Here is a 27,502-nt window from a genome sequence, read left to right on the forward strand (position 1 = left end):
TAGCTTCTCTCGTTCCATTCACTCGCACTTGATTTACTTTCATGCTCAAATGAATGTCAAAAGAAGCTTGAAAGAGGAAGTGCAGTCGTTATTTAAAAGTTCACAAGTGCATGATGCTTTCTGAAAAAAAAAAATTCCCTTTGAAGTGCAGAATTATTTGCATGAGAGCTGTTTAACATCTTTTAGCGCCATGTGTATAGTTACTGGATTTTTTACAAAATGGTACTACGACGTATCAAAAATGAGAAGCAAGTTAGGAAAGTCAATATAATGTGTTTGTAATGCTTCGGGCTGAACTTTATGGTGTTGATGTAAATATCGTAAATTTAGAGTATATAAAGGATCTAGCATGATGATGACAAGCTTGAATGTTTGTAAATTTGATTTGAACTGCTGTAGATTTATGAAATGAAATTATGACGATAGAGATACTTGTGCAAATGTTTGAGTTTGTGTCTTACTGGTGTCTTTGGAAAGTCAATAAAATCCATCTGCAAAAGAATTTTTGACGAAAACCTTACAAATGTTTCAAAAAGTTAATAAAACATTACAAATGCTTCGAAAAATTCAAAAACCATACAAATGTTTCAAATTTGACAATTTTCTGATAAAACCATACAAATTCAGATAAACTTACTCAAAACCTTTCAAATGCAAACTTTCCTAAAACCATACAAATGTTTTCAAACTTGATCTTCAAAATAAAATAGATATTCAGCCTTTTAAAGCAGAAAAATACATTTCCAGACATAATACCTGAAAAACATCCTTAATAAATGTTTCAGAACTCGAGTAAAAGCTTCATGACTTTAAGAAATGCATTCTTTAACAAAACATCCAAATGCATGCTCACAAATAATCATTACAAAAGACTTCCTGTAATTTTAAGAAAAACAATCTGTTGACAAACTGCACAATCATCTTGACATCCATTTCCTTTTAGAAAATTACTTAAAAATAATGAAAAAGTTTTTCCATAGGAATCATTTCATAATAAACATTATATGACTTTGTGCATTTCCACTAATGAAGATTGTTGCTGTAATTAAAATTTTAAAAAAAGGCAAAAAAGGGAGTCATGAATGGAAAAGTGAAAAAAGTCGAGACTGGCATTTTTTTTATGAGACGAAGTGAATGACAGGCAATTAAAATGCAATAAAAATGTGCTTGTGGATGAATAAATAAAAGAGAAAGAACAGCATTTCCCAGGAGTAGGTGGTGGTTGATGAAGGTTTATGCATATTTTATTTATTCTGTGCTTATTTTCTTGTTGATTTCACAATATTTTTTTTACTGTATTTTAATGACAAGTATTGGAAATTGAGGGTTGAAATTTTAAAGGGTATCGGATGTAAATGTCTAATTAAGTCATCCCATATTGGAATTGACAGTTGAAATCTTAATTATATGGGATTTAATCTTCAATGTATTCAAATGGTTCTGGTGCATCTGGTTCCTTTGCATCATCATTAGTTTTCGGTCCGCATGCGACAACAGGTTCGACGAGGACTTGCTCATTCTCAGATGTATATTTCATCATGATAATACCGCCAATGGTAACATCCTTAATTGGTTGATATGGAACTCCATCAGCAACACTTATGACTTTCAATTGTTGACGCAAGACACGTGGTGGATTGCTCAACATTTCAAATGCTGGTTCTGGTTCCTTACGTTCTTTTGGTGCTGCTGGAGTGGCTGCTGTTGCTGCTGCACCTTCTTCAGTCTTTTCCTTTTCATCCTTGGCTTTTTTGTCTTTCTTATCAGCTGCTGCAGTTGTTGCTGCTGCTGCTGGCTTTTCATCCTTATCCTTTGTTGTCTCATCGACGTCCATTTTTTCACCATCATCCTTCTTCTTTTCACCTTCGCGACGCTTTTGACGTGCGGCAATCGACAAAACAGCTGTTGTGACCTTTTCACGTTCTTCACGTTTCTTCTCTTCCAATGGTGCTGGATATGCATACAATGATGGACGTGCTGATGACTTGAATTCAATTTTCGGCATTTTAAGGTCAGAATTGAGTCCGATGATGCACGTTGGTGTAAATGCAAGTGACAAGCAATGAGCTAATGGGAACCAATACCAATATTGGGTAAAGACCAAAGTACCGACAACAGCTTGCAAGTTTGTATGTCCCGTACGTGATTGTAAGCCCAATGTAGCATTACGTCCACCACCATCAATAATACCTTGAGCCAAAATGGCACCAAACTTTGCAATTGTATCTTCATGCTTGCTACTAATGACTTGAGAGTATAATTGTCGGAAGAAAGTGACTTTTGGACATGTCTGATCGGTGTGCTGAATGAGAATCATGGCTGAAGCAATCTGTTAATTAAAGAAGAAGAATAGAAAATAATTAAATAAGTTTCTGGATTATAATTTAAATGGAAGTTGTCAGGATAAATAAACTTTATACTGTGGTTTCCGGCTTGTGCAAGGAGAGTCCTTGATTTCCTTTTGTTTTATTGTTATGCAAACAGTCAAACCTCAGTAACCATAAAATCACTGCAGCATGATATGGAACTCAAAACTTGCACAATAATCTCGGTAAGTACAGATTTATTCAGAAATGGACAAAAGAAAGTTTGAAGATTTTTTTGCGGACCAAAAACATTAATTTAATACTCACCAAAGCACCCTGACGAACAAAGTTGACAGGATCGAATTTAGCCAATGGTTCCAATAAAGCAATTGCCTCACGTGATCCAGTTCCAGCACAAGCAATACCTAATGAAATAAATAAAAGCAAGAAGAGTTAATTGAACAAGACATAAACACAGAAAACATGTCAAGAAATGTGTTACCTAATGCCATAGCTGCGCCATAACGTACGTGTGGATTATAAGATTCGGCAAGTAAAGATACAACTGATGGACATTGCTCCGGGTTGCTGTAAAAGACATAGAAATAAAATAATTAATTTTTGGTAGATGATAAAATTTTTGGTTCCTTGCGGGAAGCTTTTAATGGAAATTGTATTGCATAACTGGTAGTCAGACTCTCAATTTTAAGAATATGCTCACAAAATAATCTCAAGGACATTCTCATTAACTACCTCCCACATTTTCTACTTCCATCGGATTTATCGCAAGCAAAATTATGACTTTAAGAACATAACAAGTTTGTAACATCATGCAGAGTGAGGGGATAAAATACGGAAGCAAAAGAGAGAATCGATTGCCCAAAAGACCTGCTCGATTAAACACAAATTATAGCAATTCCAATTAATTAGATGCCCTTTTTCTCCACTTCAACATTCATTGCGTAGTAATAAGAATGGTTTAAATGTTCATCATCAGTTTTTTTATGTTTCGACAATCGACTCGAAGCTCAACTCAGACTCGTTCTAATGAAGGACAAAGGCATAAAATAGAGAAGAAAAAAATATTCTCTACCAAATGTGAATTTCATTGGACACGAAGAGGAGAAAATTTTTAATAAATTTTTAAAGATGGATTTTTGTGTATTTATTGTGACTGGATGTCAAATTTGTAGGGTTTGGTCAAGAACTGCAGGCCTGAACTACGTGCATTTTAGATATCAATCCTGCAGTTTTGAGCTATACCTTATAGTTCGTTCAAGGCTGCAGGCTTGCGTCTTGTACCTGTTGACCTGCAAATTTGGACTTCACTGGATTTAAGACAAATTTCGAGGTTATGTTTGGAATTTTATCAATAACTTTAGTTTCATAGCTTCTAAGAACTTCAAACTAATTCCATATAATCCTTGCCACTTTTTTTTACAAGATTAACAAAGCAAAACATCAGATTCGATGAGTTTTAAGCCTTAAAAATCCGAAAAACTTTTCGAAGTGGAAGAAATTCGCCATTTTGTTTTTTGAATATTTGAAAATTTTCATAGCCTACTTTAAGAATGAAATTTTTCAATCAAGACCATTGAGCAGAGCTTGAAGTCAACTCAGTTCATGTGTAGAAAAGTCGACTCGACTTCATATGACATCCAAGTCCACTTCAACCTCTGCCTCTAGTAAAATGCGCCTCATCACATCATTCAATTTACAATTTTTTATAATCAAAAAGAAAAATTTTAGGGTGCGTAAAAATTTCATTTTGTTCTCTTGTTCAAGGAAAAGCTAATAAATTTTCCACTTGTAGAAAAATATTTACTCAGATATTAAGAGTGTCCATCAGGCATATTTCGCTGCCGCTCATATTTTTATGTCTATTCAATAATTTTTTTACTCTCTTTTTTTATTAAGCACCTTCAAAAGGACCGTCTTTATTGATGATACCAAGGAGTAGAGTTGCAGGCTAATCATTATGGCATCAGACTTTGATCCAGGCTAATCATTAAGGAATGGAAGTATGAGACAGACATCCTAAATATTCCCTAACATTTTGACAGTCAAATGAAATATTGTACCAAAAAAATACTAAGAATCTAGGGATTAGGAACTAAATTAATCAACTTTCACTCGACTTGGATGTACTGTGCCTTAAAGGATTACTATATACAATTTTTTAATTACATTCTGTCATCAATCAATCGTAAGATAACTTAAGTATAGTTTATAATAACTTCACACTTTATGTCTTAATAATCCGACATCTGTCTACATACAAAATTAGCTTCCATCCCCTCTCTATACACACCAGGCTGGCCAAAAAAAATTCTTTTCATTTCTTTTTCTTCTTCAAGTTTTCAATTAATTTTGTAATAAAAATTTTTTATGATGATTGAATATGAATCCATTGAACGATGACTTGATGATTTTTTTTCGTGAAATATTCAATAGAAGTAATAACAATAAAAGAGAAACATATGTACAGTAATAAGAGTCTACTGTAGCGGTTCCGATTGTAAAATTAAGTTTTTTTGAGGTTTTCTTATTCAGTCGATTTTTAAATAATTGTGGAAGTCGTGAGGAGCGTGCGGCTTTGATGAGTTAATTGGGGATGATTATGGTTGCACATTGAGTTCTGGAGTCGTGAGGTAGACACGATTAATGACTATTCTTAGAATTATGCAATAAAGAAGTATTTTGAGTCATATTTCAATTTTTCTGCGGATTTGAGGTTCTATCGTGTATTTCGTACGATTCTAAACCACAAAATAAATATTCCCATCAATATGGTAGAAAATCGTGTACAACACACCACTATTGAGACAATTACTTAATATCAACTGTCATTTAACAAGAAAACCAATAATCGTACGCCGACTACGACTATTGACCACAACTCAACTTTCATCGTCAAAAAACACTTCCAATAATTCAATTAATCTCGAGCATTAATAACCGCTAGACACATACGGATGATGGAATAGAGGATCATCTTCATATTCAATTATAACCTTGAACTTGTTAATATGTATGAAGATTCGCTCTCTGTATTTTTATACACATTCACGTACTGAGTGTACTGAGAAGAACTACAGATGATGATGAAGAAGAAGAACAAGAAGCGACTAAGCGAGAGATAATGACTTGAGCATTAACGCACAAAAGAATTTCAAAATAATAACAAAAAATATATATTTATTTATATTTTAGTACACAATATTTCTATTTGCCAATTTTTGATGGGTGATGATCTTTTAGCTCTTACAATTCATCACCATTAAAATGGACTAAAAGAAGACAAAACGGAACAAAAAAAAAAAATTGTAATTTATGAAAATACTCATTCAATGTACTTAGTTTAATGAACAACACGCGGATGGAGTAAAAATAAATATGTTTCTTTTTTGTCTTATTATACAGACAGGCAGTGCCAATGTGAGGAAGAGCTCGAGTAAATGTTCTCTTTTTTCCATCTTTTAATTATAACTATTAATAGTCATTTGTCTTCCATCTCTTGTACTTACAAGAGTAAATGTATGATATTAAAAAACTAATTTTGACAATGAGGCACTGACTATAACTGTTGTAGTCAATTTAATTAGTATGTAGTCACACAAACTATGTGCGAATCAATATTTGTAGATTAAAATGTATGCTAATTTAATTCCCCAATTGATACATTTACACATTTAATATTAATTCTAGGAAGCCTTATTGTTCATTCAAAATTATTTATTATGAATCATTGACCTTGGATTGACTTTTTTCATTTTCTCATGAATTTCTCATATCGAAACTTTGAGGCTTTATATTTCGGCAGTAGAATGTTAATGGACAGAAATTTTTGTGGATTTGAATTCTATGGAGTGGAGCATGCAAGAATCAAGGTGGTTGATATTGAAAATTTGAAGCTGGTGAGGGGCTGTCCACATGTTAAGTAACCCCTTTAGGGGAGGAAGAGGGGAACTGAACGGCTCCTGATTTGTTATTCGTCTTGGAGGTCGTTTAGGAAGGAAAAGTCCAAAAGCTAATATGACTTTAAAGCTCGAAGTCAACTCCAGCAAGCTAGTTTGGTGCTCAATACCAAATTTTTAAGTGTCATACCACAAAGTTTCCTCCCAAACTGATCTCCCAAATCCGACACAAAAGTTCAAAAATAATTAGAAAACCGCCATTCAAGCGCCACCAGCCCTCATAAACATCCTAATTATAAGTATGTACAACAAAACCTATTAATTTATTTTGCAAATGCAAATTGCCTGCCGAAAATTCAATAATTGATGACAAATGTAGACACAAAAGCCGATGAACAAAACAAGATGAAATTATAAATTTTAAAGAAGCAGCATCAACGAAGTGCTGAGCAAACAAGAGAAAAAAGAATTTAAAATATTTTTTTTCGTGCCTAAATGGTGCATGAACATTTTTTTATATCTGCTCATCATCTAGAGAGTATTTTTAAGATATTAGTGATTTTTATCTTTTTAAACATTTCATGACTAGACCAAATGGTATGAATGGTTTTTTAAAGTATGCATGTGGAATTGGCGCTGAAAGTTCTTGATGACTTAAGGCAGGTAAATTGCTGTTTACTGATTGCGTAACGCTAAAAACGGTCCCAATCTTGATACAGAATGTCCGATTTGTTTAGGCTGATACAAAATCGTAGCCCGTCCACTAACTCCTCCCCCTAAACAGCGAAAGTAACAAGTGAATGACCCCTAAGTGAATGTAGTCTTTAAAAGCGGATTTAGAGATTCTTTAGAGACTAAATTGATATTTTTCTGTATGTTTACTATTCTAGTTAATTGGGAAAGTTTGTTAAGATTCGAACATCGTGTCTTGTTTATGGATATGACTCAAATAAATGAACTTTTGATCCTTAAGTGTCAAAATTAGCAATACTGAGTAAATTGATCCAAATACCCTAACAAACAATGAGATCCTCACTAAAATAAGCGGACTATTGTGTATACTCAATCAATATAATTGAGCATGCTTAATTTTGTGAGAATACGCACTAGCATCAGCGCTCAAAGTTGACTTGAGTTTTGTATGAAAAAGTCGACTGGACTTAATAAATATTCGAGCTCTGACTAGCATGCTCCTTGTCGATTCTGAATGAGACACAAAATCTCAACCAAAAGCGTTCATCGCCACAAAATCACAAAAAATCCACTCAACTTCTGCACTAGTTTTAAATTTAATGTCAATGCTTCACATTTCGTATGCCAAAAAAACTTTATTTTTTGTCTTAATTTTTCTTCGAGACAGCAAGCGGCTAATGAAATATCACCTATATGCATTACAGTATATATAATTTGATGAATATTTTCATGAGAAAATTGAGAGCAGCAGGAGAGACTTCCTCTCAACATTTTCCTCTCTCACTCTCAAATTCTGGCACAAGTGAGTCTCTATTAGATAGAAAATATAGGCAGCAACCAAACAGCAAGCAGAAAAAAAAGCTCTGTGTTGAAATGAAGAATTTTTTTTTCTATTTCTTCTGTGTACGAACACAACAAGTTCAGTATTAAATGTGATGTCGAGAGATTAAAAGCAAATTCGAAAATAATCGCAGAAAAAAAAAATAATTTTTTTTCTCCTTTTTATTATTTATTATACAGCATGACAATATCATGTTTATGATGAAACGATTGAAAATTTCTCAGAAAGGATAAAAAAAAGTGTGAGATGCATAAAAATAATTTTTTATCGCTTAAACGTGATGAGTTAAATTGATGGATAATAATCTACAGTGAAAATACGATGATGGATTAAAAATAACAAGAAAAGAAAAGAAATAATAAAGTTAAAAGTGAAAATAATATTTCGAGAAGAAATGTAAAATTTTATAGGAAAATTTGCATGAAGAAATGCAGAGAAAATGTTATTAAGTAGATAAATAAATTAGTGTCATTTTTATAGGCATTAATTATAAAATTGTTGAATCACTATTTATTTTTTACTAGTAATTAATTGAATTTTTTTGAGGGAAAAAATGATAAAATTTTAAAAATTGAGTCACAAAATTATTTGAAAAATTCTCACAAAATAAAAGTTAAAAATTTGAATTTTTAAAAATTTAAAAAAATTGAAAAAAATTAAAAATTGAAAAATTTCAAAAAATTGAAACTTGAAAAATTGAAAAAATGAAATTTTAAAACTCTTTAAAAAAATAATAAATTCGGAAGTTATAGAGTATAAAAGTCAAAATTCATCGTCATCATTAATGGTTCATGAGGTAATTTTCGACAGTTTAATGAAAATAATTTGCGGTTTCTATAAAAAAGAATAATATTAAGCATGTCTGTGTATACTTCAGCAATGTCAATCAGACAATCTTAAAGGAATTGTTTGAACATTTATGACATGAGAATGGTGGGTGATGGGATGTCAATTGAAGATATTTCATTGAAATTTAAGCTACACGTGGAAGTCGGTTTAAATTACTGAAATTTGGTTGGATTTTGGTTTGTTTTATGCGCCGGATAAGCCTGGATTCTTGGAATATCAGAATCTAAGGCTTGAATTATGCTCCGAAATGCATCAGTGATCACGATTTCGCAGAATTTACTTCGATTTTTGAAATGTGTCGCCGACTTTACAATTTAAATTCTATTGATCTAGGTTGAGCCCTTGAGTCTCCCTTTTCTGCTAGCCCTTGCTTATTCCTTAATTTTTGGATACTATGAATAAATCCGAAAATTCCCAAAAACCAACTTTTAAACCAGAAATTCAAAAAAACCTCAAAAATCCAAAAATAAATCCACACAAAGAGGTGTAATCCACGATATAAATAAATATTGTGTAAACAACATATTAATTATATTAACCCACAAATAATTACAGAAACTAATAAATCATTAATAAAAAAATATCGAAATTAAAACCGTGCAGAGCCAGAAAGTGATTGGAAGTAATAGTTATAATATAAAATCATAAACAGCAAAGATAATGCAAAATAAATAAATAGAGATAAAATTTCCTATACAGCAATTAAAAGAAATAGCATGTGGAGAACTAATAAATCAAATTGCAATTAGTGATTATTGTAATAAATAACGTCAAAAAATAATTTCTGCATTGCCATTGCAGTTGTGCTCATAAAAGAGACGAAAAAAAAAATACAAAAAAATTCAAATAAGCGTGTAAAATTAGTGATTAAAAATGCAGTATAAGTTCCAAAAGTACAACTAAAAATTCCCTTTGTTGAAGTGTCAGTAAAAAAAAATAACAAAGGAGCAAATTCGAACTGCTCGTACACAGAAAATATAAAAGAGTTCGTGATTTGAAATTTTAAAGAAAGGAAAGGTCTGCAGTTCATTTTTTTTAGCTATTTTGTTGAAAGTGCAAGAGAGAATAAAATAATTTTTTATGAAGGATGTGAAGCAAAAAAATAATTGCTGATTTAAAATTTTGTTTGAACAAAGTTTTGAGAGTGAAAATTAAGTTGATGAAAAATAAGAAGACTTTATGGAGAATTCGGAAAGAATATGAAATAGCTGAAGGTGTTTTTTGGACACAAATGTGTTTTGGCAGGAATAAATGGAAGTGAATTATGATGGGAAAGATGAAAAATATTCAAAATTATAAGGAACAAATAAGAATTGCTGTTAAAGTTAAAGCTTTAATTTTGGAAGAATTTCAAGCAAATTTAAAACTAGTTTTTAAAATTTGTTAAAAATTGAAAGAATCCAGGAAATAAAATCACAAAAAATAACCGCGGAAACAACAGAATGTAAATTACGGAAGCAAAAAAAAGGTACAAATTAGTGAAACAAGCCAGCAAGAGCTATTATAGAAGTGGAAACAATAAATTAGTGAGGCGAAAAGAAGTAATTCAATCTGTAGTGAATTAAGGAAACAGATTCTTAATGGAAAGTGATTAGTGAGCTTAAATATTGAAATTCTAATCTAATCTTGATGATGTAGTCTTTAATTAAATTGCTCGAAACTGCAACGACAAAGTTTTAAAATTAGAAACCTATAAAACAATGCTTCCAGCACTCTGCAGTAGTCCTCAACTTGTGAAACAGTGAATCAAAATAAATTTCGGAGAAATGAAAAAAGTTTTCCAAATCAAATTTGATAAATGATCAAAATCTAAAGAACAAACAAAGAAAAAGTTCACATCTCGAGTAGATTTGTTGAGTAAATAACAAAAAAAGAAAGAAGAAACTTGAATGATTTCTATAAAAATATTTTCAGAACAACAGAATCGATCAAAAGAAGCAACTTAATTGCTATGAAAACATTCGATAATTGAGGATTTTTTTAAAGTTTCCATTCAGCAAGCATCAAAAAGTGAAAAAAGGAATTATTGAAAAAGCAAACAGCGATTAAATCTATTTTAATTGTTTCAAAGACATTAAATAAGAAGAAGTCATAAAAGAATTTCTATATCCACGAGACAATGTAGTGATCATTCATCGCATTATCTACACTTGAATAGATCCAAATCATTGCCATCATCATCATTACACAATTTGTAATAATAATAATAATGATCGTTAATATTAAACTGTAGTGGAACATTTACTATTGCTCTGTGTGTCCAACGTGCAAAAAATTGCTGTTTTTGTTATATAATTCTACTTGATTGTCTGACTTTTGGTATATTAGATTTTTTGGAGAGCAGAGCTTGACGTCGACTTGAATTTTGTATGGGTCTAGTCGACTTCGAGCTCTGTTCAAACTCTGCAAGCATTAAACCCAAAATAATCGCTACAACAATGCCTGACCAACAAATTCAAATTTATCATTTCGCTTCATATTCTTGAATGAAATTCCTCAATGAAAATATGCAGCCACATGAGATTCCCGATGAATTATGCATAGTATTTTGAATCTTAATGAAATTCCCCCCTGTAGTGATTTATGTGATCCTCTAGCTTCATTCTTAGAACATTCATATTGACATAGATGCTTATGACCTACTAAGATTGACTGTAAATGAACGATTAGATATGATTTAATACTCCCATTGGCACCTTTACACTCGAGATGCATGATTAAATCGTTCCTATATTCCCAACCTCATCATCCCCATTTATCAACAAAATTCTTCGAATTCTGATTGACAAACAAAAGCAACAATTGCTAGTTTTCGGTATTTCCATCAAGATAGCAACAAATGGCTTAAATAAATATATAGATGTATGTAATCTATAATCAACGAGCGGCGACTGTATTTTTAGTGTTGTTTTAACCTTTGTAATAATTGAATATCACATGTTCTTGTCATCTCGCCTCTGTTACACATTTATCTACTCTTCCGATTCAAGATGCAATCTTTCACAAAAGAAGATGTGTAGCTTGTGAAACTTTATTTTTTTTCTCTTTACTTTCAATTTCATAATAGACGAAAAGGAAAGAAAGAAAAATCACAGACGACGTGTAAATGATTTCGCACACATTTTTGTGCTTGGGAATTCTTTTTTTTGCCTCTCCTCCCTTGACAAGTTTTCTTGTCGATTTTAAGGCAAGATGTCACTGTCAATTGTGAATAGTTTGACTTGGTATTTATAGAATTGGTGCAAAGTATTGAATATTGGTGATTTATTGTGAATTCTATTTGGAATATTCTTGTGACTTGATTATGGAGGTTGAGATCATTTCCGAAAAGCATTAATTGGTTGCTCTATCATAAATCCGGCATCTGATCGGTTTGACTCTGAGTTTATGTCGTATTCTGTGTAAATGAAGCACCATGCGAGAGTCACGCCATTCAGGTACCGAATATTGTATCGATAAACCAAATAGTGCTGTCCGATATTGAACTGAATTTCATTTCCTTCTTTTTACACGCCTAAAACTCTTTAAAAACTCAATTTACAAAAATCAGTCCTTGACGTTTCATCATAGCCATACTCAAAATTGCAGCCTGCACGTGTTTGGTAATAAAAAAAACCTTAAACTAATTTCGACACTCAGCTTACAAGAGAGAAGTACAAAAAAACTGACGAAATATTTCCAACATTTTCTTCACACTCAATTTCAGTCAGTTTTAATTAGGAGAAAAAAGTAATTTAATTAAAAGTTAACTTTTTCTTTATATATATTTTAACGACATTGAATTCATTGAGTCGTTTATAGCAATTGTAATAGTTTTTAATTTTTCTCAATTCCACAATCTCGAACTAATTTGATACAGTATCGAAAAAAAGGTTTTTTTAATCGTCACGGATTGAATATTCAAGGTAAAATCCGTGAAGTAAACAATTTTTGTGTCTCTGTTATTAGTTAATGAGTTTGTATAATTCAATATTTTGTGAATGAACATGCTTGTCTGATACAAATCCCACCAGCGTCGAAGCTATAGCTGATTAGTCTTTAAATAATCAATTAATGAGGATCATTTTCTTCTCACGAAATAAAGCAGAATTTATTGAAAGAAAATTGTCAAAACAAGCAGTTTCCCATGCAAACGAGACACAAAAAGGAAGAAGCAAATTTCCCAAGACATATTCACAGGCGCTACACAAATCAATGATTTTAAGTGATGCGAAACAAATAAATTTCCCTTTAATGTTGATTGCGGATTTGCTTTAATGCTTCATTTTTTGCTCATATGTATGTCTCGTAATATTAATGATCATGTGGCAAAGTGTATGGTCTTTCCATCCTCCCCTATTTATCCACTTATGAAGCATTTTTATCCTTTTCAGAGTTGGTCAATTTATTGGTGATAATGACTTGTAAATTGATGATACCTTAAATGTCTTGAAATTATTGATTTTTTTTAGCAATTCCTTTGTGGATTACCCAAGCTGACGGTTCAGTTTTCCTAAATCAATGAAATTATTTCCCACTTGAGGATAAAAATTTCCTTTTCAAAGTTCATGAAACTTCTTTTTCGGTAAATTTCAAGGTTAGGTTTGAAATATAAAGTCTAAATTTTATTTCCCATCGACATGCTGAGAAAATTTTCCATTATAAACTGCACTTTCTTTTGAATCATAATAATAAATAATGAATCATACAAAAAGGAAGAAATATCTTTAAATTCTACATATGCTACCTGTCAGTAAAAAAACACCTGTCAATTATCGTCTTGAGATTCAATTTTTTTTTTCTTTCTCAATAATATCTATTGATTCTCGATAAAAGTGAAACACACCTTGCCTATTATCCGATAATCACATTGTGATGCGGAAAGATATTGTCTAAATATTTATAGAATAAAAGAAATATTATTTTTCATATTCTTTTCTCTCTACTTTTGCTTGATGTTTAAGTGAATATGTGAATGCACTTGAGGAAATTGTAAAGAATTATTTGGAAATTTTTATGATTTTCGGAAGCTGGCTTACTGTTTATTTATATTTTTGGAGCATTTTTCAATGAGATTCGAAGAAATCAGTTTGAAAATGATACAAAGAAAAATTTCATCAATTTTTCTAAATTTGAAATGGAAAATTCTTCCAAAATTCACCACAATGGATGTGAACAACCTTGTAAATCTTCTTATTGAGTAAACATTCTAGTCGTTCTTTGAAACATAAAGAGGATGTATATAAAAATTGAGAGATAAATTGACGACCATCAAAAAGTGTATGAAAACAGATCATGATGGATTTTTTCGGATATAAGAAGTCAATGAAATCATAGAAAGCATTAATTCCTCACTATATATTTTATCTTGTGTCCTCGTGCAGCCTCGGGGGGTGATGAAGTTTATCAAAGGATGATTTTTTTTCATTCATTGAATTATTATTACCCAATAGACGTCTCAATAAACTTGATATGTTGCGTGAAAGAAGAATTTATTCAATTTTCTTCCTTTTTTCTCATGTTTATGTAGGAATTTTTCTCTTGAAATGGTTGTTGCTGTTGCTGTGATACTCTTTATTAGAGAAACAATTTTTTGTCTTAAGTTTAGATACAAATTGAGGGGGTTTGTTGGAAATTTCAATTTTATAGGCTCAGGAATCTTGACTTATAAGAGAAAGGTTTAATAATATAAATTTTATATTTATAGACATAAAAATAATTGGAAAAATTGAAAACTCTGACGTCAATTTTTAGATTTCCTTGAAATTGCTTTAAGTCGCCCATTCTATTAAGCTTCAAATTTCTCTCAAAATTCATCCATAAGCTTTTAATAAATTTTTAAAAGAAAATGTTAAGATTGCAAAACAAATCAAATAAAAAATTCAATTTTAATCAGAATATTCATTTATGAACCAACATCTTTTCAATACAAGACAATATAAAATAAAATTTAATCACATTTTCAATTCAGAACAAAGATCAATACTTCTTCAATCTTGAGTTTAATAAATTTTTATGCATTTCAGATCTGTTCATATTCTCAATATTGCATTGTTTTATGTAAATGAAGTTTTTTTTTCCTATTGTTTTATGAATTGCTCGTTGAAATATTATAAGACATAGAAGCATCCATTCCTTACATTCACATGACATGTAAGCCACAGACTTTCAATATATTCCTCATTCTCTTGTCATCCCCAGACTCAAAAATCTGAACTTTCTTTACTCTTATATCAAATAACATGCTTCATTTATGATTACGTTCCTTTATTGAATGTGATTCATATGAGAAACAAAAGCATTGATTTCTTGATTCTTCCTACAACCTACATGTTTGACATAGATACAGACAAATTGATGTAATACATGAATGTAATAATGTGACTATTTCCACATGAGACATATAATTTGGTTATGATGACAGTTCAATAGATATTGAGTAAGTTACTTACTTCCACTTTCAATTGATTTCTTGTTTTTCCTAGTCATATTTAGGTTAGGGTGATCAACAAGATTCTGTCGAGAATTGAGAGTATTTCAGAGTTGTCTTTATTTTACTTAAGAATCACGTCTATCAAAGCAGAAAGCCGATTAAATAGGAACCCAATTGAAATAAGGCTCATAAATATATCATAAAAAAAATTTACTGTTTTATTGTTGAGAAAAGTTCAGATTTGGCAATCATTAAAGTTATACACGACGATATCGAAAGATCAAGGTCTTCATAAATACAGATAAGATTGCTATTGTTCTGTCTGAGAGGGCGAGAAGCCGAAATGAAATGAAGAAAGCGGATTCGAATTTAAGTGAAAGATTTATATTGAATGTCTAAAAGAATTGCTCATCATAAAAAGTTGAAAAGCACATGAATAAGCTTTCTTCTTAGTAGACGATGAAGCCCTTGAAATGATTTTTTGTTGAAACATATTTTTATCAAACTTTGCAGACGGCAAATTTTTATTGTTCTTAATAATTTGGAATGAGGAAAATCCCAGAACCTTCATTAGCATATGTGTACCCTTACACAGCAATATTTCGATAAGAAAAATGCTATTCAAATATTTGAGAAACTCTCAGAAAACCCAAAAAAATCGCAAGGAAAACAGAAAATTTAAGGAACCAAAAGAGCGAGCATAAATAGAAAAATCTGCTGATAAGTCATCCGCGGTTCATTGCATTTTCTTCTATTTCTTCTCAAGGTTTATGGTTTTGTTTTTCATTGCTTCCTTTCCAACATCTCTCCTTTTATTTTTATTAGCTCCATTTCATTCATAATATTCGATTTTTTCCTATATGTAGTTACGAATAAATCTAAATTGCAGAAATTGGAAATTTTCGGCAACAAGAAGATAAACAAGGAAAGAATTCCGTTTTTATTTACGTGAGGAATCGTCACATTTCACACGATTTGCAAAAATATTTATGATTTTCATTCCTTTCAATTTGCTTTACTGCCTGGCTTTGTTGTTAAAAGATGAATACCAAAAAAAAATTCAATTTTACATTCAATAAATATTTGTATTTTAGTACAAAAATTTCTTTCGCATAGACACACTCGATTGATTATAGCTGTGGCATTTATAAAAATTTTCATCTTCTTTTGGATCCCAATATTTCTAAACACATAACTCATATCTCATCGAATGCTCAACTAAATCCAATTTTTTTGATTATAAATAGATTGTAGACTAAATTAATTTTGAATATTTTCTTTTTCTTCAGCACTTGATTACATTTACTCATCAAGTCCATAAAATTTTTATCTTTATAGTCTAATCTCATTGGATGGAATCACTCATCACCCTTTATCATCCCCAGACCATATTTTATGTATCCTCATAGAAAAAAATGTCCACAACAGCATTTCTCATCATCAATTAGTGTCCAAAGACACATTCCAGTCACATTTATCACATGATCTCGTAATACATTATTCATGCATTAAAGTTAAAAAGCTCACTAAGTGATCATAATTCACTAGCTTGTGACATTAATAACTCATTGGATAGTCAACATGTTGTTTATAAAAATCACTGCACATCGTCACTTCTCATTTCATTAATGAACAGGAATTTCTCACATAATTTAAACAATTTTTCATTCATCAAATGACTTCCTATGCTGTTTACTGTAGATTTTTAAATTCCTGTATGTTTATTTAGCAAATTAATTCTTGTCGAATGTTGCAAATAGTTTTGAATTTAAAAATTTTTTTTGGACATAATCCAAAAAAATAAACTTTTCTCTCCGCCTTGTTGTTGCTAGTGCTCTTACTCGAAAAACAATACAGCAATAAGAGATATACAAAATAAAAATGCGGCAATAAAATAAATCAATGTACAATCGTAATAAATATTCGAATATCTCTCACAATTCTCTAGTATAATATTATTAAAAAAATTCAATTTAAGGCTTTAAATTTCAAGTTCAGTTTGAATTGCATAAACCATTTTACACATGCTGTCATAATTCAATATAACAAAAACCGATAAAGGTATATCGAATGCAATTTACCGCAAGCTTTACAAATTTGTATATACTTTTTTTTTTGTACAATTTCATTTGTTGAACATGTTTTCGGACGAAGATAAAAAGTGCAACTGTAATGTATCCGAGTTTATTTTGTTTACGTTTTATTCAGACAACATTGGAAGACAAGTTGCAAATAGAAACCACAGAAACAAGATATCTGCATGTAGACACAATATGAATACGGGAAATAGAGACTATCATCAGGCATATGCATTTTAAATGCAATCGCTGTAGTTTTTGAACTGCATTCCTTTTATATGATATGGGATCAGTTTTGGGGTATTTTATGGCATTAAATAATTATGATACACGAATTGACATTGCTGACAGACATAGAAACCCAAAATGCGCTAAATCAATAACTTATAAGTTTCCATTACTTATTTATTTCAGTGACAACAGAAAATCTCTCTCTAGACTACTCCACATATGTGATTTTTTTTTTATTGAGTGTTCAAATATGTTATTGAGGACATTTACAGCCATTGGATATGAAATTAATACATTACTGGACAATCGAAAAAAGTAATAATTGAAAGTGCCCACCAGGAAATGAAAAAAAGAACTTTGTAATGTTCAATGAAATTGAAATAAGCAGATAAAAAATTGAATTAAGTGAAATTGTGAAATGAAAAAAATGTCAAATTCACATATGAAAAGTGAAAGATAGTGAGTGTATTGGATACTGTGTACGTGCTTGGTGCTCCAAAAAAAAGCAGAAACATTTTATGGAATAAAAACATGAATGTAAAATGGCCATTAGCTATCTGATGACAAAATTTCATTACAAATTCGGTAGTGCACATGGATTTACAAACATTTTCATTACATCAATGTTGTTGGACTGTTATTGTTAATATATGTTTTAAACAATTCATTTCTGATGATGTAGTTGCTGGCCAATTATGAATCAAATGCTAAATTGTTCCAACAATTTTGGAAATAATAATCAACAATCGTTTGAATTAAGTAGTGGGAATAACAATAGTAACATCATTATAAACATCAATAATACTGATCTCTTTATCAATGATAGTGCAGCATTGACACCGACAATTTTTGATGATGCCATACAATGCATATTGAATTTTAATTCAAGTCCTATTGAAGTAACAAATCACCTTGCAACACAATTTGATTTTAATGCATTTAGTGATAATTTAACAGCGTGGATAAATTCAACAGATTTTTCAATATTATCAGATGGCGATGAAGCACCACGATATGATTGGACATTTCTATTTGCCATATTCTTTATCATTGCCGGTGGTCTTGGCAATATTCTCGTATGCTTGGCGGTAGCATTAGATAAAAAACTACAAAATGTAACAAATTATTTTCTTCTTTCGCTGGCCGTTGCTGATTTATTGGTCAGTTTATTTGTGATGCCGTTGGGAGCTGTTCCTGCATTTTTAGGTGAGTTGATGTTTATTTTTTTTTTTACATCCAAACGTGTATAATCATCATCATCATCATTATCATGGTTGAATGTACTCTAAACAATTTTTGTTAGGCCTTTTCGTTAATTAATTAAAAGTGTTTATAAATGTTAAGCACGTCATTGAAAATTTCGTGATTCTAAGTAGTTTTATGTGAAGACAGACACAGCGGTGAAAAACGAGAAAGATGATTTATAGTTTTCATAAGTCAGATGTGTAATGAAATAACTGGGGTTTCAGCTATGAAGCATTTGGAGAATACTAGAGCATTTTGCTATGTCCTGTAAAAGTTTGAAGGTGTGCCGTAAATTCAAAGATTTTCTAAATTTCCCTGACTTTTTCATTCGCTCGAATAAATCATCAAAAATCATAAAAAACAGAACTTCCAAACTCTACAAAAAAATAATTACGCCATGAAAAACTTTTATTTTTTTCATTATTTGCTGTCTCTTCCTCTCCAGCGATTTTATGTCAACTACTTTATTACGTAGTGAGATAAACACGTATTTGTTTTACAAATATGATACAATCACATCACAAATGTTATTATAATTGGAATGTCAGATTATGAAAATATAACTTTTTTTCTGTTTCGGCATGGTAAAAAAATTGACGTCATGCAAGAATAAAGCTTTTGATGTCGATGATAACGAATCAATAATTAATTTTCATGGCAAAATATTACGTGGAATAATTTTTTACTCTATAATTTTTGAGACGAATTTCATAACTCAGATGTTTAAAATTAGATTCTATTAGAGACTTTGATGAATTTCTGTATCTGAATGATGTGATAATAAATCCAATTTTAGCTCTGCTCTATTATAATTTAGTTAATAATTACATAAAATTAGAATTGTGCCATTTCACTCGCAAACTTAAAACCATGTTCAAATTATTTATCTAATCCAAAATTCTATAAATGTACTGTAATGTATAGACAACGATCATTATTATTTGTATTTTAAAAGCATCAAATTATATCTCAATTTAGTTTCTAAAATGAGTTATTTTCTGTATTACATTACGTTCCAAGAAAAATAACAATCACGAAAAAGTTGAGAAGCGCACTGAAAAAATATTTTAATTTAAATTGAATTTACGTGTGGCTTCTCTTCTGATAATGTATTTTATAATAAAAATGTTACTTTATGTTGGAAAATGGAAAAGTTCTGTAAGGAAATTCATGTGGATGAGGGCAGACATAAGCGCATCTCATGATAAATCATACCAAGATCACTAATAGGTCTTCATGTCGGTTCAATAGACAGTAGAGTCGGTTCGCGATAATTCGAATTGATTTAGAGCTCTGGATGCTATCGCTATGACTAATCTCCTAATTTACCCAAAAATTCCTATAGTTCCCAACTTAAAATGATCTCATTTTCTCAGGAAAAAAGTAATTTATCTTCCAAAAATACTTTTATTTGCCTTATCGACTAGACTCTCAACTTTTTTTTTACGTAAATTATTTTCTCAACAAACTGCTCTTATCATTTATTTGTATATCCAAACGGATGTTAACCTTAAGAATTAATTATTATCATTATTCAGTACAACAAATTCTGGAAATTTCATAAGTACAAACACCTTTTCATATAAATGAGCTTCTACCCCATATAAAATGAGGAAAATTCTCTCCTCAACCATGCCGAAATGAAAATATTATAAATGATTATTTTGTTAGGCCGCATTTCTTTACACTCAAACAACAAAATAAGAAGATGAAGAGATTAGGGAAAATTTTCCAAAAAAGTACTTTAATTCTTGTTGAAGAAAATAAGATTTATTTACTTTCTCTTCCTTATTTCTCAAATTTTCCATGCATGGCTGAAGAAGGAAAAAGGAACATCAAAGATTTTTCATTTAGCTTTTTGAAAAATTTTTGTAACATATTTATATAACAATATGTTGGATAAATTTTAATTTGTAGAAATGGTAATGTATTCATCACATACGTATACAGTACAAAAGAAATTTTCATCTTATTCTAAAAAAGAAATTTACATATTCGACTTTCTTTAAGTGTCTACACATCCATACATCCTTACACATATGATGACATCGTTAAGTTGTTTGGTATAATTTTATTCCGTATATGTTGTGTCGAAACTCTTAAGGTTAAAAAACAAGAGAACAACATTGAGATGAGCTTTAATGAAACTGCAATTTAAAATTCCTTTCAATCGTTTAAGCATTATGCCTCATGTAAATATTCTCATTCACAATAAACAAACGATAATGTTGATATATACACAGACATATACTATATCATATGCTTAAGAGTTTCATTCATAATAGAAAATTTTTACAAAGAACGACGATAGAAAGAAAATGAGTGGGAAAAATATATCATTATGGATGGATGGAGCATTCACAGCGAATAACAAAAACAACTATTAGAATTATTTTGATGCAAAATACCGTACATAATCTACAGTAGAAAGTTTAGCGACTTTAAGTCTTAAAGTGCTTTAAAAGTTTTAAATTAATGAATTTGGCTACTGATTAAGGCGCAGTTTAATCGAAATTTAATGAATATTTCTTGACTCGCTGTTTTCTTTATCTATGCTGTATGTCTCATAGAAATGCATGAATCCATGTCAATGATCATAGCTCTTGAATCAGTTTTCTAAAGACATAGTAATCCTTACTCGTATACAATTGAAATATCCCATAGCAACAAATTATGTTTAACTACATCATGTCATATCAAATGAAAAAAGCACAGAGTAGCAGACAGTCAAGGTGGTATAAAAGTCCGAAGGCTATATGACTTCATTTTAAAAAGAATTTTTTAGGTCAATAAAGAAAATTGAAAACCGTACAAAAGACAGAAACACGATTTAATGAATGAGACTATTCAAGTATTTTGAACAGCAACGATGGTGCTTGGTAAAGATGAAAATGTCTTTTGTTTATTAAATCGATACTTCTTATATGTGAACGATGTTGATTATTTTGTGCTTACATCATCATAAATACACCACATTATCAGCATATATGCATTTAAACTATAAATACCCCCATTCATGTCTTTTTTTTCTTCAATTTTTAGTTATCTCTATGATTTTTTTTTTTTGTATCCATCCCACACATCCATACGATATTTTTCATGTTATATCTTTATAATCCTTTTCAATATGACTCTTTACTTTTTTTAGGGTTTTGGCCTTTAGGATTCACATGGTGTAACATATATGTGACGTGTGACGTACTGGCATGTTCAGCGAGCATCCTGCATATGTGTTTCATTAGTTTAGGCAGATATTTAGGCATAAGAAATCCATTAGGATCTCGTCAAAGTTCAACAAAACGTCTTACAGGCTTTAAAATAGCACTCGTATGGCTTCTAGCCATGCTCATATCATCATCAATTACCGTATTAGGTAAATATAGATCTAATGACATAAAATCGATATTAAACCCTTAACAAATCAGTCAGAGATAGTTGAATGAACTAATAAACACTTGATTTCTATAACAACAGGTATCATTGATGAGGAGAATATAATGCCTAAGCCGAGGCAATGCGTTATCAACAATCGTACATTCTTCATCTTTGGTTCACTATTTGCATTTTACGTTCCAATGGTACTTATGGTAAGTAGTCTTCACTTATCTATTTATGCATCCATATACTCATATTATGACTCTTACAGGTCATCACATATGCTCTTACGGTTCAGCTATTGAAAAAGAAGGCTCGATTCATTGTTGAACATTCAGAAAGTGAAACGTTTCGAAGGTAAACACTTGTTTCTTCCTCCTTTTTCTCAACATTTATGCTTCATCATCAATACTTTTATTCTTACCAAACAAAAACATAAGAGAAAGTACGTGATAGTAAATAAAAATCTGCTTTCATGCATCCATGATATAGGAGTCCGTATAATATTTACTTGAAAGGATCAAGAGCATATAGAGAAATCCTTTTTTGATACATTTTGGCTTACATGTTTAGCATTCGTTTTTTGAATGTGATGAAACTGCTTAATCTGAGTTTAACTTTGTTTATCCGTTTGCCATAATCTTATTGTATTATAATTTCGTTTTCTTGTTTCCATTTGAATCCATTGCTCTGACTTATGTGAGGCATTATGTTAGACAAAAAAGAAAGCAAAAAGCCAATTACGAAAAAAAGGGGGCAATTAAGGAGTTATGTAGATAAATTTAATTCCATTTTAGAAATTAATAATTGCATTATGGAAACGAACTTGTGTGATGTTGGATGGAATTATAGAACTGAAGCGTAGAACGAATATTGAATTACATAATTTATGTAAGAAAATTTTAATTAGTTTTTGGAAGGAAATTTGAGGATTTATTGATACTCAAGAATATTCTATTGAGTGTCTAAAACTTTGTCTTTTGATTCTTGTTTTGCTTAAAATTATGAAATTTAAATTGGAAGTGCCATTAAAATTTGGCAATTCTTGTGACTAATACATTAATTTTTCATTGCCAAAAGACAAAATTGGATATTCTATTTGATAAATTTAGATTCTATTGCCAACAGCAAAAACTGCACGTAAATAAAAGTTATGGCTCATTTATATTCAGCTTTTCCTCTATCACATTTCGTTATCCATTCAAACAATTCGGGATCAATGTTCAACTAGCATACAAAAATGTAATCCATCGAATTATAATTAGATTTTTGTTTAACATAATTTATGACAGTTAATTTATTTATTAATTTACAGACCATTTTTTTGTGCCTTATCAATTCCATTCATTTTCCTTTCCCATTGAATTCATTTGACCGCAAAATAAGATTAATTATAATAATGAATGGAATAGCGATTATGAAGCAAAATGCTAGACGAGAAAAAGGAAGAAAAATTTCCATAAATAATTTACTGTTCTTTACTTCCGTTTTTTTTTACGAATGCAAAAAAAATCTAATTTTTTTTCGTCTTATTGTGTCATCTTCTCTTATCTATACAAATATTAACAATCATCATGTAACAGACTTGGTGGTGGAAGGTACTCATCGAAGCAATCAACTTCAAGTGATCATGAACGTAATGCGCGTAAAGAAGAGGCGCGAAATAATAACAAAAATATCTCGCATTCCCAATCTCAAAATTCAATGAACTGGCGCACACATGGTAGCGGTGGAATTCTTAAATCCGAGAGGTATATTAATAGAATTTACAGAGTTATTTTTGTGGACTGAAAATGTCGTGAAAGCGCATTTGCCGCTTGTAAAGCATAAATATTTAGATAAATTTTTAAAATTTTTGAAAGATGAGCTTAGGAAAATTTTCAGTAAATCTAGATTTACGACCAGTCACAGCAGGTCATTAACACATATTTCATTATTTGCACTTGCCACGAGAAAATGTATGAAAGTAAATAACATTTTCATTTTCTTTTTATCACAATCGCAAAGTTCAATATTTTCTTATCTTGGAATTGAAAAATTCTTTGCTTTATGTATTCAGTCCATGAAATTACAATTTCACTTCTTCCACGCTTCTCATATGAGGCAAAAGAAGTTTATTTAACAGCGAATAAATAAATTTTAATGCCACATTTTTTTTCCCACATCAATTCAACAATACCCCACGCAACATACACGTACAGGTCAAACAATATGAGTACGAGTACGTCGCATCCCTTACTCAATTTCAACAATAACAATAATAATGGCAATTCAAGAAGCTTATTTTCATCGTCACGTGGTCAAACACATGATAAAAGCACACAGACGCCGGAAAGTATTGAGCGTGAAACTCGGCGACAAAAATTTCGTTCATTAAAAACATTTAAAATCAATAATGTGCCAACGCCATCACTGAATTTTAAAATAAGCTTTTTAAATAATCGGAAGCGTACAAATTTATCAGCAAATGCTGTGGCTACTGAACAAAAAGCGACGAAGGTGAGTAAAATGAATCAATGTTTTTTGTTAGTTATGCCAGTTATACGTGGCAGCCGACTAATGACTTTAATTCCATTTCACCACTGTTCACAAACTCATCCATTTGTAATTTTTTTATGAGGATGTGATCGACATTATGTTACAAAATTTGATTATTCTATTACAGGTTTTGGGACTCGTCTTTTTCACATTCGTTCTGTGCTGGAGTCCATTCTTCATTCTCAATATATTCTTTGCAACGTGCCCTAAATGTCAAGTTCCCGACCACATTACAAATGTAAGTTTTTTTTATTGCTTAACAAGGGTTGGTTCATGTGTGGTTGCGTCTGAGATTTTGCTTGTAGCAAAAATTTTCTGAATTTAATTTGCGGAAGAAAGAAAAATCTCTTGAAGCCACAGAGTAAATCCTCTTCGACGGAAAGTTTTTATGACCCAAATAAATTTTTTGATCAACAATATTTCCATTCCTTTGTAATACGTCAACACAGATTTGACTAATATTATTAATTTATAAATCAAATAAGATTTTTTTACGGTTCAATTCATCTCAATGCCCATATCGATGTCCAACTACTTATGTAATCTTCTTTACATTCATTCAATTCTATTTTCTTTTTATTACATTTATTTAGATTTGTTTGTGGTTAGGATACGTGTCATCTACCATAAATCCAATTATTTATACAATATTCAACAAAACTTTTCGAGCAGCATTCATACGTCTACTCAAATGTAAATGTCACAAGTAAGTGAAATCGGAACTAAACCGTTCTATGTTATTTGTTACTTTTTTATTCACACACAAAAAAATGTCCCCTTTCAAATTTTATTTTCCTTCCTTTACTTTTTACGGAAGATATAAGAAAAAGAAAAGAAGCTTAAAAAGGATTATCTTAAATTTAATTTCAGATCCGGTCGACCGTCTCGATACCGTAGTGTTACAGATGCTCGTGGAACTATTAGTTTATGTGTGCCATCAGCGTTACCATTGGCAATATCATTGCAAGGCGCTCCACTGTTAACACCATCGTCAGTTCAGACACCGTTAAGTGAATTTCGTACAAGTTATCAAATTACTGATGAGGATTGTTAAATCTTAATTTAATAAATTAATGATAATTAGTCGTATTTATTTTTTTTTCTTTCTTTCTTATTGTACTTAATTTGAAGAGAGTTCATTGATGCTAAGAGAACACTTTCTATTGTAAGAAAGCGACAGGAAATAAATTAATGAAAATCAAGGAAAATAGATTCATTGTGTCTCTAATGACGATAAATAAATTGTTATTGAGATGAAATAAACACGCTTTTATTTACTTATAAGATGGTAATATTTTTTTGTTGTGGCTTTAAAACAGTAAAGTTCCATGACATCAACAAATTTCTATTAATTTTTACCAGTTAATATTAAGGCAATCAGATGATTTCTGCAATTACTTGCAATGAAAGCGCACAAAGAAAAATGCTAAATTTTTTCTCATATCGAGAATTTGGATCCTTATAAATCTGCACTTGTGCATTTTAAATTAAAAATTCTTATAGAACATGAAAATTAAAGTCGGAGCACGCAAGAAAAAAACAAATTTTTGATTTTATAAAAAGATAAAATTTTGAAAATTTCTAACCTTAACCCAAGAACAATCAAACTCAAATAAAAGCGTGTAATTAAATAAAAATGAAAATTTTTCTTATATTACGAATTTCATTTCACTTTCGAGTAGAATGTGATGTTAATGTTTAAATAATGATAATATTAGAGATCGAAAAATACATAAATTATAAGATTGTGATACAAGTGATAAATAAATCAAGAAGAAGGAAGGAATGAGTAATAATACAAAAAATATTAATAATAAAAGAAATAATGTTTAAATGTAATTGTAATGTCCGTTAGTGTTATTTAAATACAAAGATATTGCATAGATTATTTAGATAATGTTTAAATAAAGAAAAGATGATGAAAAAAAGTAAGCAAATATCATTTTTCCTTGCAATTTAACGTTACAGTTAATAGACAGACCAGAAGCTCATCTGTTTCACTCATTTTCAATATCGATGAGAAGCCAAGCTGATAATTCAATGTAAGCAACGTGTAAAAACTCAGAACATTTTACTCGGTTATTTATGCTATTAATGTTGTGACTAAATAGATTAGTTTAACGAACGATAAACGAGAGATGGAATGAAGGTGGACGTGGTGTAAATGTCATACTAAAGTATATCCATCTGTCTCTGCAGTATATTTTGTTAAAGACAAATGTATTCAGTTTGTTCTGTTGACTGGGTTATTTATATTACGAGTAGACCTATCAATTTCAGATCTTATGCATTTTCGTTCGTCTTATTGTTTAGAAAATGGCAACAGCTATCAGCAACAGTGTTTTTGTTTACTCGATTTTCGTCGAGAAGTTATTTTTAGAAAGTGATGAAAAATCAGAAAAATTGTGACAAATTTGTTAGTCAACGGACAGCTCTTTAATCGATAGGATTCTCAATCTTTGTGTTTTTTCTCTGAATTGAAGACTTAAATGGCAAAAGAACACGTGAGTGGATAAAGAACTCATGGAAGGAAATTGTTGATAGTGTTGCATTTGGTATTGGTAATTTGCAGAAAGAGAGCAGCAATTGAGTCAGCTTTAGACGCTAAATATGAGAGGACATAAATCTCAGCTGATCTGTACGACAATTGAAGTAAGCAAGCAAGTATTGTCAATTACGTTACTGTTATTTTTCAGGATGAATCACGTTTAAAATTGTCTCAAAATGTTGCAATATACCAGTCAACAGTAACAAAATTCAAAAGAAGAAAAGCTCTTCCAAAAGCTTTCAACATAAAATTGTGTCTCGACTAAAAAAGGAGCTTTTAATATCTAGAGACAAACAAGGGATTTTCATTTCTTAGGAACTGTTTGTAGAACATAATGTTTTACATAAAGAAAACATTTTGTCAATTTCCTGTTTATACATATTTAATAAAGTCTCTTGATATTTGGAAATTATTGGTCCAGATACTTCAATTTTCCAAATACCATGCCAACAAACACAGAATTAAATCC

General features: G+C 30.5%; 2 protein-coding genes across 2 annotated transcripts in view; one reads left to right on the top strand and one right to left on the bottom strand.

The window, feature by feature from the left end:
* Positions 1-1,201: 1,201 nt before the first annotated feature.
* Rpn2 (Regulatory particle non-ATPase 2) overlaps positions 1,202-27,502 on the bottom strand; it is a 72,084-nt gene continuing 45,783 nt past the window's right edge. Inside the window, exons 7-9 of the mRNA XM_070643786.1 lie at positions 2,809-2,894; positions 2,634-2,731; positions 1,202-2,329 (exon numbers count right to left, since the gene is read on the bottom strand). Of these exons, the coding sequence (XP_070499887.1) occupies positions 1,415-2,329; positions 2,634-2,731; positions 2,809-2,894 (1,099 nt within the window). The 3' untranslated portion in view covers positions 1,202-1,414. The remainder of the gene's footprint in view (positions 2,330-2,633; positions 2,732-2,808; positions 2,895-27,502) is intronic.
* On the top strand, positions 8,419-26,301 carry 5-HT2A (5-hydroxytryptamine receptor 2A). The gene is made up of 10 exons (XM_070643946.1): positions 8,419-8,553; positions 17,511-18,533; positions 21,721-21,945; positions 22,047-22,159; positions 22,219-22,304; positions 23,531-23,698; positions 24,149-24,446; positions 24,613-24,723; positions 25,079-25,191; positions 25,356-26,301. Exons 2-10 carry the CDS (start codon positions 18,023-18,025, stop codon positions 25,537-25,539), a joined length of 1,809 nt encoding a protein of 602 aa, XP_070500047.1. The 5' UTR covers positions 8,419-8,553; positions 17,511-18,022; the 3' UTR covers positions 25,540-26,301.

This window comes from Chironomus tepperi, unplaced genomic scaffold, assembly GCF_022539635.2.
Source record: "Chironomus tepperi strain 1889 unplaced genomic scaffold, CSIRO-AGI_Ctep_v1 contig_335, whole genome shotgun sequence".
NCBI lineage: Eukaryota > Metazoa > Arthropoda > Insecta > Diptera > Chironomidae > Chironomus > Chironomus tepperi.